Below are 14527 nucleotides of genomic sequence, written 5' to 3' on the forward strand. Positions count from 1 at the left end.
ACGCAGCCATGGTATTCAGCTTTTCTCCTATGAGAACAAATGTAATTTCCCTTTTCATCTTTCAAAATGCAGCCGGATGTCTTGCTGTCTAGTTTGTGTTATGACAGCGATATCATCTCCATTGCTTGACACATCCAATGTTGTCTACATTCCTTTGTTCCTCCAGATCATCTGACTGTTTCTGTGGCGATAAAAGTGAATGGCACATCTGTGGTATCAGGCAGCTTCATCATCTACGACTGCGAGAGGACTGGAGCAATACACCCCAAGACGTCGTGAGTCACATTCATTGTCACCACGGTTTATCTCAAATTCTTCATTTATTCAGATTTAATGACTCTTGGCCGACTTACTGCATCAGTACAAATTCCCTCCATCCACAGTCAGGCAATTAGATCCAGAGATGGAAAATACTTTTACCAAAGTACTGCGCAAGTACTTTCTTATACTTTATCCCTAAAGTATCTCTGTGTAGCGCCTGCTGTTATCATCCATCCATCCATCCATCCATCCATCCATCCATCCATCCATCCATCCATCCACAGGGAGAACATGCAAACTCCATATAGAAAACCCATCAAATCCAGATTCGGACTGCATTTTTTACCAACTGTGAGGCTAAACTACTAACCACTACTCCACCACATGGTCTCTGTTGTAACTGTTTTCAAGTGAAAGGACAGTTTTCAATTAACAGCAACATCTGAAATAGCTTCTTTAGAAGATCACCCCTGCGAGTCCCAGACTAATTTTTTTTCCGACCCCTGACCAAAAGCCCAGTCTGTGGTCTCTTGTCACTTTTCAGAAAGCTCACAGTCATTAGCTGCTCCACCAAAGAGTGAATCCTGCCCTGAAAAATGACATGAAAGCCTTTACATTCTCCAGTGTTTCCCGCCACAAACTACTCCTCAACATCAATAGAAATGTATAAAGCAATTTATTTTTATCCCCTCGGAAAACCAAATTAATCATGTCGTGACCCTTTGGATTCATCTTGTGACTCTGTGGAGGGGCGTGTGTGGCAGCCAACTGGACTACTGAAGACACATTAACGAGTTCAAACTGTCTCCACACAGAAGCGCTTCAGTAAAATGGGAGTGAAGCGCTGATGTATCAGTAATAATCTAATTATGAGAAATGTACTCATATATCACTCACGCAAGGCTTCTTGTTTCCTTAATGAGCACTTTCGCTTTTAATACTTTAGCTACGATCTGCTATTAATGTTCATGTACTCTGACCCAAGTCAGATTCCAGTTGCAGGATTTTTACCCTGAGTAATGAAGTATTATTGCTTTATAATTCTTCAGGAAGCACACCTGGTTATTTACACGTCTGCTCGGTTCTCAATACCATCACAGATCCTTCAAAGTAAACCTTCCGTAATTAGACATAAATAATAATAAACTTTAATTATGGTGTTTCCAAAACATAGTCAAAGTACCAGTGAGTGTCTTTTCAAACGTCCATTCAGAGCTGAAGGGTGGAAGCTGTGTCTGCCCACTTTGCTCATAACCTCTTCCTCTGATGTTCTCTCGGCTGCTTTCTATTTAGGCCTCAGCGGGTAAATACTGCCGACATGTCCTCTTGGAGGGTTTATTGTGTGTTTGGCTTGCTCAGGGTTTCTCAGTGCAGGATCAAATGTGGGATTAATATGCTGTAAACGCTAAGCCAAAGGAAATTAGACGTGTATGTCTGGCCGATCCTGTCGATGTTTGTTTTTGTGAAGGACTGTGACTTGTATGGCCCGGTCACAAAGAGGGTTTTCTCATATCTGGAGGCCGTCCAGCTGGCTTCCTCCTGCATGTTGGACCATGTCAGAGGATCCACTTCTATCTGATTGGCAGATCTGCAGCTCAGGGGGCCATCAACGTGTGTGTGTGTGTGTGTGTGTGTGTGTGTGTGTGTGTGTGTGTGTGTGTGTGTGTGTGTGTGTGTGTGTGTGTGTGTGTGTGTGTGAGTGTGTGTGTGTGTGTGTGTGTGTGTGTGTGTGTGTGTGTGTGTGTGTGTGTGTGTGTGTGTGTGTGTGTGTGTGTGTGTGTGTGTGTGTGTGTGTTTAATTCAAAATCGTTTGGGTTTGTCCCTTTTGTTCACTTTTAGAAAGCACTTTGGAGGTGTGAAAACAGCAGTTGCAGGTACATGTGTGCAAGACTGCATCCAATATGTGCACGTGGCCTCGGTGCTCGGCGAGGTCCATGAGTGTGAAATTAGACGGCGGTTTGTCGAAGGTGATAATGAGCAAAGTGCCATTCTCACAGGATGAGCAATGTGCCGCAAAGTGTGGAACTGCTATACTCTATCTGATTTTAATCACCGCATGCTGCTTTTTTTTTTTTTTTTTTAAATAATCCCTAAAGAGAGTCTTATGAGCCACTTGTTCTCCGTGAAACCAAATAGCAGAGCCTCTTTGTTTGGTGCTTTAAGAAAAACCTGTCACTCAGATTTTTCACATGTTATTAGATCCTGATTCCTGAACATCTGTACAAACAGCCAATGTCACAAGAGAAGCTTTGCGAAGTTACGTTACTCCTCCTTTATTTGACTGAAAATCTGTCACTACATTTCACTTCAGTGTATTAGGACAAGAAAAGTAAAAAAAAATGGCAGTGGAGGAAATTTTCTATCAAGGATGTCGTAATTACCTTATGCAAAACAAGGTTAGATGATATCATCAATGGGATTCTGGATCTTCTGCCAGAGTGATCAACAATGAACCAAATTTGGAACCGCAATTAAATTCATTATCTATTAATCTGCTATTTTTTTCCCCAATGAATAATTAGTTCCGGGTGTGGTCAGAGTGGTGACAGTCAAAAATCAAAAGATGCCTACTTTGCCATCACTTCAGGCAAAGAGAAGCAGCAAATTCTCAGGAATTATTTATCAATATAGCCACCAGTTCACTTTGTCTTCATTGACTAATTGAATAATTAAGCTAAAGATTTGATATTTCTTGTTTTTATTCCTACTTCCTTCTTCAGCTCATTGATTAATCAACTCAACGCCGTGGTTTTCACATTAAGGGCTGGGCCTCCCATGGGGGCGTCCAGAGAGCCTCAGGGAGGCACGACAGCAAGAGACAAAGCACAATACTTTATCTTTCAATTTTGAATAGCAAATGAAAAGAGATAAACAGAGGCTAGACATATTTTAATAAAACACATCTGTAAAACTGAATGTAGTTTAAGTGTGACTGAGATGAACAAGATGATAATTTATCATTGGGCGAGGCTTCAATCATCCCAAAAGCTCAAAGGATGTTAAGACTTACTCCACGATATTCATGATGGTCCTAAAATAATGAACTAAACATGAGGAAATAACACAAGTTCAGCTCAGGCCAGCATGCCAGCACCTGATAATAATAATACTACTTGTATCATATATGAGGATTGTGTGCCTCTGGCATCTAGTCTGTCGTTGATCCTATTAAAAAAAAAAAGAGACGTTACAGTTGTGAGCAGCAGTTTTGGGCTTAATGTTCTAATGGATAAAATAGCTACATTACAGAAACACACTAGTAACTGATAACACAGCAACTCCATTAAATCTAAGGCTGTAATGAGGCTGCTGAAACAGTGAAGGACTGTTTCTCTCTGTCCTCCTTAACTCTTAACATTAGCAGTAGTCAAAGCTATTGTTTTAATGGTGACAATTAACCTAAACTCCTGTTTATTGGAGGAAGAGCTCTTCATTAATCCTGAATTAAGTCATTCTCCCCCACAGCAAGATGTCTGATTGTCCGTATTCACATAACACTTGTCATAATTTATCGGCAAATCTTTCTTTTTTTTGCAAATCTTCAGTTTCTTTGCTTCGACATTTTCTCTTTGTCCTCAGATCATAAAACTGTTTCTCTCAAGAAGTGCTCACATTCAGATTATAGAATATCTTCCCCTGAATCACTGCTGTGACTTCAGTGAAAGTTAGTGAGCGAAACCTCCATTACAGTGAACCACACAGTGCTGACAGCTCAGCTGACGTGTCAGAACAACACTACAACAATGCTGCTCTGTGAAAAACATCATCAACACATCCTAATGGACAGAGACAATTAAAAGTGAAGCATGAGCTACTTTTCCAAGTAACTAGCAATTGTAGTTCTTGGGTCGTAGTGAAGTGAGTCCTCTAATTTCTAAACCAATACCTGGTAACAGTAATCAAGTACTTTTTGTCTTGCGCCACACTGCTGAGCAGTAGGAAACAGTTATTGTTTGACCTGTAATAGCGAAGTCTGAGAACAGACAGGATGCGAGGGTGACTCACTCAACACACGGACCACGCGTGTCATTACTCAAATCTCACACGTTAAACAGTTAACCATTCGAGTCCATCAGGATTATTAGCTGCAGTTTCCAAAGCTGTTATTACAAATATTTATAGCACAACATTGCTTAGCTCAGCACATACAATGAAGAAAAGGAAACATCCGTCTCCTCAGGCACATCTGCTCAAAGACTTACATCATCTTGAATCAATCACCGCAAAAACACAACCACCCTCATAGACTGGCCGCAGTCTCTCAGATACATCATTTAAATGCCAGAGCTAAAATCCAGGAACAACATGTTTCAAGAAGTTTGTGCATTTCTTTAAAAAAAACATCTCACAGCAAATACTATGGAGGAAAAGCACCATCATGTGTTTGTGTGTAAAATATCAAATCATTTTATATGGGTTACACAGAAGGTGATATCAAGCACCAGTTGGCATGATTTTATTTTTTGGGAGGGGGGGGGGGGGGGGGGGGGGGGGGGGTGGTGTGATGTGTGTGTTTGTGTGTGAGTGTGTTTGGATAGTTCTCCCTCGACACATCTGAAACCGTCACTGGGCAAAGTGTTAATGACAACCAGACGAAAGCATTCCAGTCTCGCCACTCAGCCCAGTCGGACAAACACCTAACCTGCCCTCTCACTCCGCTCCTCTCACCCGCTTTGTGTGTCACAGCTATGCTCACACTCCCAAACGCACACACTCCTTCTGTGTTTTATTTGCTTTTTATGTGTCTCGAGTTGTGGCACGTCTCCTTTCTCACTCTTTTTTCCTCTTTCCTCGTCTGTCTCTGTCCGGTTGCCCCCCCCCCCCCCCCTTCTCCTCTCCATCCTTTTCTGTTTCTCTCCGTGAAACTGATCTTTTCGTCCGTGCGTATTTCTGGTTGACAGAGATGTGATTGAGGATGTGTGTTTAACCGCTGTGTCCACTCAGGGGCCCTGAGAGTGAGAGCCCGGCTGTGTATTTAGTGTCTGTGTGTGTGCATGGTCATTATGACTCGGGGTGGGCAGTTTCACATAGTATTTACTGTCGGTGTTAAGTCAGGCGCAGAGAGGGAGTGTGTACGTGGGTGGTGATGCTGGAGAGGTGTTTTAGTGGAGCCAAAAAAAAAGGGAGTCCGGAAAAACAGAAAAAGCTGCAGCTGATAAGACCCTTAAGGAGTCCGTCTGGTTTTAATCAGATCACACACACACACACACACACGGTTTCAGTTACGTCGCTGCATCTTCTTACACCCACTCCACCCCACACCATCCAGAGACCCCCTCGGAGTGCGGCTATCACTGGAGGCACTATCATTCCTGGTGTGGGACATCTGTCTCTTCCCGGAGGCGACGCAGTGGCACACTCCCCTCACACACATACTGTACAGCAGAGGTGTTTCACTCCATCTGGAAGATACACACACACTTTTTAGTTCTCCATCCACAGCAGGCATGAATACCATTTGTATCCCTGAGCGCTTACCCTGTTTCATCTTAATGACACCTCTGTGAACATTTTCCATTTCGAATATCTGCTGCACCTTTCGGGACCTGCAGCTGTGGTGATGGCAGGTGAACATATCCGCCTCCTAATTGGACACCCTGACTCAGATGTTACCGTCACTGTCCGATCAGATTCAGAGGCACAAAAAAGTGCTCATACCTTGAGGTTAATGCAATTTCAGTCATAATTATATAGCACCAGTTACAGAATGACCATTTCATAGCACTTTTACAGGGAAAATCCAACAATCCCACATGAGCGAGCATTAGGTGAGAGTGAAGAGGAAAGCCTCCCTTACATGAAACCTCTGCAGACTCAGAGGTGGCAGCATTTCTGCTGCATCTGCTAGAGGTTAGGGGTTATTAAAAGAGACACAGATAGGATAGAGATAGAGGGCATTGATGGGGGCAGGTGGCACAGATCATACATTTCTAGTTCTCCTGTCAGAAATCCTTCAGGAAGGTACAGAGAAGAGAGAGCACAGACTACAGACTACAGGAGAGAGACATGAAATGGCGACATATGAATGGAGAAAAAAACATGGCAGTAAAAGTATCCCAACTATCTAGACCTATAGCAGTGTAATTTAGAAAATGGTTCAGGGTGATGTGAGCCAGCAAAACGTTTAAGGTTTATCTAATATCCATGCTTTTCAATATCAAGTCTTTAGTTCTTAAAGTCCATGGTAACAAATAGCTGCATATTTGCAGTTCATGACCATCTTCGCTCCAAGCAATCCGAACCTATAGCAGGGCAACTAAAAATGGTCCCAGGAAAAGATGTAAAGCATCAAGTTTTGTGGAAACGTCTGTTAATAATGTGTTTATCATCATCAAATAGCTGTATTGCATACATAACATGGGTACAAGACATGTAGAATATAGATTTAAAAATAATAATTACAAATCTGGTCTTGTATAAAACAGTCAGACTGCATTATATGACTTCTGTGCATTAAGAGGATGTAGTTATATAGTCTAAAATAATTAATGATGATCAGGAAAATGTGTAGTTATTGTAATCCAAGCTGACTAGGAGAAGGCAGGGTACACCCTGGACAGGTCACCAGTCCATCATGTTTTTGTACTGCAGGACAAAAGCAACACACTGGGAAAAGAATGCAGACTCCACACAGAAATATTCTCACGGCGAGTCCAAAGCACAAACCACTATATATAACCATGAAGAGACAGTAGTTATATACCTTGTAAAATAATCAATATGATCCAGTAAATATTTGGATATACTGTACATACTATAATATATATACCATCACTCTTAATGTTTGCGAAAACATTTCTATTTCTGTGTTTCTCAGAGTCACCTCGCCCTTGTTATAATTTATTCACAGATTTTACACTTATAGTCACGATTTTCTATTATGTATGCACACATTTGAATTTTTCATGCAAATTTCCTTAACAAGTTAACAAAGGGTGATTTAAACACTGCTACCTTTGTGCTAGCTCACAATATGCAGTATGCTTTACATCCCCTCTTATTCATATGCAGAGTTGCTTCGGTCCATTGTAGTTGTATTACGCTGCCAGTTATGGGAAGGACCCAGCAGAATGTATGGAGAGCAGAGATGATGTGATACATTATGTGATGAGTTTAGTGGTTATTACTCATTCTTAAAGGCTGATCTCTGACACCATCCAGCTGCTGGTTGTGAGCACAGCTGCAGCTGCTCCGGCTGGCCATAACGGCTGAAGCTGGATATATGGCTAATGCTCAGAATTGCTGCTGCTGCGGTCCCTTCTGTGGCACGGTGGAAAAATCCAGCTGTTATTATCTGAACCTGTGGTGCTCCTGTGACAGACGTGTTATCGACACACCTCATGAGATCAGGAGTGCAGCCGCTCCCATATGAGGCTCAACCGGCAGACAACCAGCACTGCTCACACACAACCTCTGCGTGTAGTCTGTGTCATACCTATTAAAAACAAAGGTGTCACAGCCAGAGCAATAACAACCAAAGCACAGCAACGACTTCAGCCACACTCTGACAGATATGTCATCCTGAGGCTGCAGTCCTAATCAGAGCTACAATCTGTCTCAGCAGCGGTTAGTGGGAGAGCTGCAAACCTGCTCCACCTGCAAATTACAGCCCACATCTTAGTGCCTCTGTGTGTTTGTGTCCATACAAGTTTGCTGTTGGATTTGTACAAGTTGCTCTGATCTAAATGTGATTAATCTAATTGAACTGTTGTAGCATGGCGGTGCAGTGGTAACCTCTCTCTCTTCATAGCAAGAATAATCCCTGGTTCCAGAGCAGAGGGGGCTGTTTACACACCCTCCATGTGCATGCTTGTGTTTTCTCTGGGTTTCCTGAAGCGGTCATGTTTAAGGTTGATTTTTAATTCTTGAGTTCTGGAGCCTCAAAATGCATGTTCTCCTGGTGACTGCGTGGGTTTTCCCGGTACTCTGATTTCCTCTCACAATTCCAACACAGGGTTACTCGTTACTCAATTGCCTGTGTGTGTGTGTGGAGATGATTGTATCACTGTGGTAATGTTATGTACTGGCAACCTGATCTTTGCCTAATTTTAGCTCGTATAATCTCCAGGTTAACATATATCAAATCTTGAAATGGAAGATGGATGAATAAAATGTATTGAATTTAGAGTCATTATTTCTAAATATAAATATATACATTTTTCAAACTGGTAGTTGCAAGTGGTGGTAGCACTCATAAAAAACAAACGCAGCACAAACTCTCGTACTGCAGTAAAATTCTCTTGGGTTAGGGGAATGTAAACATTGTTTTATCGCTGAAGTCACCCTCAAATTGATTCCCACACGGACCATTCAGCGGTCATTATTTTGTTAAGAGCAGGCTGCTCTTAGTCTCCTCACTTTTATCACCAGGTAGTAAGGCATGGGAACTTCAATCCGAGCATTGATTCACCAAAAAGCCGACAATACAGTGTTCACACAGCTGCTCTGCTAAATATACAGTGTGCTCCAATTCAATTCAACTCAATTCAATTCTATTATACTTCTATATTGCCAAATACAACACAGTTGTCTCGAGACACTTCACTTAATAGAGTAGAAAAATCAAACGCAGCCCATGTGAGCGAGCATCAGGGAGAGATGGGGGGAGGGGAGAGAAAAATCCCCCCTTTTTTAACAGAAAGAAACATCGAACAGAAACAGTCAGGCCTCTCCTGGTTGTGTTAGGGGAATTTTCAAAGTAAAAGCCAAAGAATAACAGCCAAGGAAACATATTCCCATAACCCAAAGTAACCTTGCTTTCCCCTCTCACTTTAAACAAACAGAAAAAGGCTTCAATATGCTGTAATTCTGTCATTCTGAGTCTCAAGACTCAAATATCTCATAAAAATGCCCGGGCCTGCCTGTGTTAAGTGTTTATATGTTAACCTCCTGAGTAGATACAGAAACACAAATTCTCTGACAAATATTTTTAACTCATTTTGAATGTCTTCTAAAGGTTATATGGAAACACATTCCTCAGCTCATCAAGAGCCCACATAAGCCCTGATTATCGTTTGAGTGGCCAATAGAAGAAAACAGCTCAGTATGTGTGTGATTCTCCAGCGTCTAGTCATCATCTTCAGTGACACACACCCACTCTCTCACTCACTCCTCGCTGTGCACTCACTGTGCAATATCAGCAGAGTTTTCTTTTCATTCATTTGGCCCTGTAGAAAAAAAAAAAAGACCTTGCATGCAGCCGGCGACAGATGGAAGCCAGCGAAGCAGCCTCCTGTCCGCCCACAGTTTGCAGGTCAGGCGACTCAAACTGAAGAGTTGGAGGGGGGGATCTAAAGCAGTCACCTATATTTAACTTTACACACCACAGTGGTGCAGGAGCAACCTGAAAAATACACACAGCGCCGGCTTATTCTAGTCTAAAGCACTCATCATGAGTATCATAGTGGTGCTCTCCTTCATCAGGGTCTTTCTGCATCTGAATGAGCTTTCTATAGGTCCTCTGGCTTTTTTCTGCAATCCAAAGAATGCTTGTTATGTTAATAGGGTTGGTCTAAATTGCCCATAGTTGTGATTGCAGATAAATGGATGGATGGATGGATGGATGGATGGATGGATGGATGGATGGATGGATGGATGGATGGATGGATGGATGGATGGATGGATGGATGGATGGATCATATCAATATAGCACCATGATAAGGTTGAAGTCGTCTTTTAACCTGATAATAAACCTTGTGATTAATACTGTCATTTGATGGATAGTTGTCAACAATAATGCAGGATAATCATTAATATCAGCTGTAGCAAAACCTATCGAAGCTTTGAAAGTGTTGTTTCTTTTTCTTATGAAGTTGCATAAGGCTCCTTTAAAGGCTATTTTATACTTGTGTTATTTAAGGACCAAAGCTATCAGTGCAGCATTGCCTCCTCTAAATGCTTTCTGACTACCCTACCCTGTCTGTGGCTCTCAGCCTTAAGCCTATTTGTGACAAATCTTCAAAACCCGTTCACAAATATATAGCTTCCCCTTTAAGAAAGAAAAAATAAAATCTAATTTTCTAAATCTGGCCACTGCAGTTTTAGGAAACATCTCCCAGGCTGCTTTATAGTCCAGTGGGTATATAACAGGAGGAAGCTATATATGGGCTAAATTCAAAACAGACTACAACTGTTTGCGTTAGTCATAATGAAGAAACACATCATCTGGCACTGCAGTATGGCTCATTAATGACTTTTTGAAGATGCTGGTCAACAGTAAACATGAACAACGCAAATAAATAAGATGTGTCAGGCTCTGGAAACACATGCTGCACTTGTTAACAGGATCAATTTTATGTAGGCTTTGTTCTTTTAACATGGATTTGTGATCCCCTGACCTATTTAAGAATGATTCAACGTATAAATGTCTCTTTAATATAAAAACAGCTATCTTCAGTTGTCAAAATTGCCATGAGGCACTCCCACCCAACAGTTCTTTAAATGCATCTTTAACCTGTAGCTACATATTGGTTCGTCTTGAAACAGTGGGCAGGAATAGTAGGAAGTCAACAAGCTGCTGAATGACTTACTTGCCAAAATTGCTTCACGTAGGCAGCGTAAAACTCTAACTGGATCTAACAGAGATAGAAATACAAGAGACAGCATGCACACACACGCATCGGCAGTTCACAGTCTGAGCGTTTATGGAGAAGTGCTTTGTCTCATCTCAGCAGATTCAGCCCAGTTTGACCTCTCTGCTGTCTGTATTGTAACTGTGAAATGAATGTGTCTGCTACTCTGACTAATCATTACTTCCTTTTATTAAAGCTAAACTTTGATGCCTGTAATCAGCTCGACCTCACAGTTTATGTTGAATCAGAGGGGGCCGCCGAGTCATCTTTTGAAAAAAGAGGCTGTATTTAGTGCACGGGAACAGATCACAGGGAGATGCTGCGCTCGGGGGAGAAAAACATGCCAGCTCTGGCAACGTTTCTTAACTACCTCCACGTTTGTGTCTTTCCATTCGTGTCAGATGTGTGAGCTGCCTGAGCACCAGGTGGAAGTGTTACTGGGATCCGGAGAATCACCTCTGTGTCTCCAGTAAAGATGACTCAAAGCCCAACCTGCTCGAGGTGAGTAAATCTCCTTTTAATCCATCAACTAAACACTGCCTTCAGGAGCGCACAGTACTAATATACGTCTAGTTGGAACCTCAGACGTAATCCAGACTCCGCTGTCCACAAAGTGTTGTATAATGACCTGGGTGCCGACGAGTTAGGCAAGAGCAATCATGTGGTAATTCACAGTGAGGTTACGAGTGTCTCAACACCAGTGTGTAGCAATGTTTGAGCCAGTTATAAAATCTCGGGAGATTCTGGTTTTACAGACTCATAACAAGATAATGTGCCATTTTAAAACCCCTGTGACCTGCTCTAACGTTTCTCTTTTTGGCAGTTTTGTGTGGCTGGGCGGACTCACAATCACAAATTGTGCCCATGTATGTGTTATTTCTAAATGTCAACTCTGCCTGATGGCAACAACCAGATAAATGTACTCCTACATTTTCAGCTCTGGTTTTATATATCTCTTCATTTTGAGTAGACGACAGTACAAATGGATGCAGATGTATGTTTTCTAATCTATACTTTGTGACCGTGTGAAATACCCTAACAAGCAAACATACAAGAAAGTGTGCACTGCTTGGCGCAAGAGCACGAAATGCCAGCAAAAGTGGACAATGCATCCCAAAGTAGTGCAGCCTCATTGCAACCAATTAAATCTCCACAGATATGAATATCCTTTGGACATTTCCCTGACATCGTCAAGTCTTAGTCAGCCATTATATTATTTCTGTCGCCTCTGGAGCTTTATGGCGGAGCCAGATCTCATGGTCTGCATGGCCCAGCAGACGCTGGCCCTCAGGGCAGGAGGCCTGACTCCACTCGCTCACAGTGCTGGTCAGACAGGAGAGACAGAGGAAGTGACCTAATCTCTGTATCACGTCCACACAAGTAAACTTTTCATTCTGATTGCAAAAGCCTCAATGATGTTGGTGTGCGTGAGCGCCTTGTACAACAAGCGTCACCACTGATCTTTTCTTTTTCTCTCATTCTGTCCTCTAACTCCAACCAGAACAGCAGAAAACTCCACCTCTGAGCCTTCAGCAAATGTTTCTCCTTTTCACTGTTCCCCATGCTTGTGGAATAGTTGGGTTTCTCCCTGTAAATGTTTGTTGCTGTGTGTTGTTTCTGGCGCTATGTTGATCAAATGAAATCGATGTGTAAGTGTGTAAATGATTGTGTAAATAGCTTGATAAGTGATCACATGAAGCACACTGAGACTTTTTAAGGGATAAATCTAGCTACAATATAGAACTTTAGTATGTTTACCAGTTTTTCTGAAATTAGTCATTCAGACAGGTTAGTTACTGTTATGCTCAGTTACCGTTTATTTTAAAATCTCCTCTGTAATTCTTAATCCTGTTAGAACATGAAAGGTTCCCCATTGTAAGTGAGACTAACTTTTTCTCGTGCACTCATTTAAATCCTTGCAAATTTTACCACTTCTTTTTATTCTTTTACTCTATTGGCTTTTTGAAAACAAGAAAAATAATCTTAATTTAACTTACTGTATCTGAATAACATATTTTTTATTGGATCTGTAAAAGTTTACACATTCGATATATTAAACATAAATATTGGGTTTCCTACAATATAGTGAATACGAGTTTTGTTTTGGCTGCATTGCATATTTGAAAATTGTCATACTGTAAGTTGCACTAGTGCACAATGCTCATCCAAATATGGAGCAAAGCACAAAGGTGTTTGTTATTATAGAGTATGAAACAGAAATGTTTTTTACAATTCCTAAAATAATTACCTCTATGTCCTGTACCACTTCAGCTAGTTCTCAGATTAGCAGAAGAAAAGCAGAATTTAGTGGATATGGTCAACGGCTGATAAGGGGTTAATATTAGCCTGTATCCTGAGATGTTTCTGTTAGCGCTCTTCTGCTGTCTGCGTGTTGTCAGATTATCTCCGGTGTTTTGTTGCTGCTTCTTGTTGTTGTCAGGAGTTCATAAATCTGTTTCCTCTTCCAAGTAACTGATACAACTTCAGAAGTACTTAATAAATAAACCATTGAGCTCATGTGTCACATTATATCAACTGTGGGAAACAATTAAAAGTAAAACAAAAGGTCCTCTCCCAAATAATTTAATTACATTTAATTGTTCGTAAGTAGTAAAATAACTTTGATCAAGTACAAGGTGTAAGCACAACACGTTTAATAAATAACAATCAATTTGTCAGTGTTTGGTTTTTATCACAAGAGCTGCAGAAATAACTGAAGTCAAAAAGATTTCCTAAAACAAACACAATGAATCCTCCTCAGACAGGCTGTCCCAGCTCCCACAATTCAGACAAACAAACATTTGAAAGCACAGGAGGTTTGTGCTTTTCAAGTAGCTTTCTGATTTCCAATTTTTCATGTTCTTTTCAAACATGACAAAAGCTTTTTGAGATGAAGGTTATGAGGACATGATGAGGCGCGTTGTTCCTGTTCTGCTGAGCCCATCATCACGATGTCCGGTGGGTCTGTTTTTCTAATCCCTCACCATCTCTCTATTTGAAGCTATTGTTGTTTCCCTCAGAGCGAGACGTCACCCTCTCATTTCCTCCTCCTCCAGATAAACAGGACAGGTATTTTGGGTTGCGGATGTGTGCGAGGGAGCTATTGTTTTCTTTAACTCCTATTTGTCTCTTCCTGCCCCCAACACCCTGCCCCACCCCACCCCAGAGCGCAGCTTCCTGCCCCAGCCTGGTCGCAGCAGAGGTTCCTCCATCGCCGTCGGGAATGGCCCAAGACTTCACTTTAACCCTGAGCAACATCCAGGAGGTATGGCAGACTGCCTCCAGTCATGGAGCTGGACTTGGACTTTGTCCAAAATGCATGTTGTGAAAATGATTGGAATAAAACAGAAGCATATGGTGTGTTTGCTTCCAGCAGAGTTAAAAACAGATGGATATTTTGTGTGCTGTGATTTGGGTCAATGAGTGAGTAAAACCTGATACTGGGCGATCTCTGGGCTGTGAGACAGGGATGGAAATGAAGGATGAGCGAGAGTATCTTTATGCTTATGTTGCTCGCTGCTCAGCTGTCTGGGCCCACCACGTCTCCGGTATCTGACTGTGACGAGCTGAGTTGTGTCTTCGTCAGCACGGCGTACAATGTGCAGTCAGGTGGACGCGGCACAGGCGGCGGGGGCTTCATTTCCCTCACATTTTGAATTCGACTCGTCTACTCGCATCAGCGTCTCAAACTCCCA

General features: G+C 41.9%; 1 protein-coding gene across 1 annotated transcript in view; it reads left to right on the forward strand.

The window, feature by feature from the left end:
- plxnd1 (plexin D1) overlaps positions 1-14527 on the forward strand; it is an 87446-nt gene that overhangs the window by 21620 nt on the left and 51299 nt on the right. Inside the window, exons 7-9 of the mRNA XM_080469208.1 lie at positions 167-275; positions 11234-11333; positions 13999-14097. Of these exons, the coding sequence (XP_080325334.1) occupies positions 167-275; positions 11234-11333; positions 13999-14097 (308 nt within the window). The remainder of the gene's footprint in view (positions 1-166; positions 276-11233; positions 11334-13998; positions 14098-14527) is intronic.

This window comes from Lipophrys pholis (assembly GCF_963383615.2).
Source record: "Lipophrys pholis genome assembly, chromosome: 8".
Lineage (NCBI taxonomy): Eukaryota > Metazoa > Chordata > Actinopteri > Blenniiformes > Blenniidae > Lipophrys > Lipophrys pholis.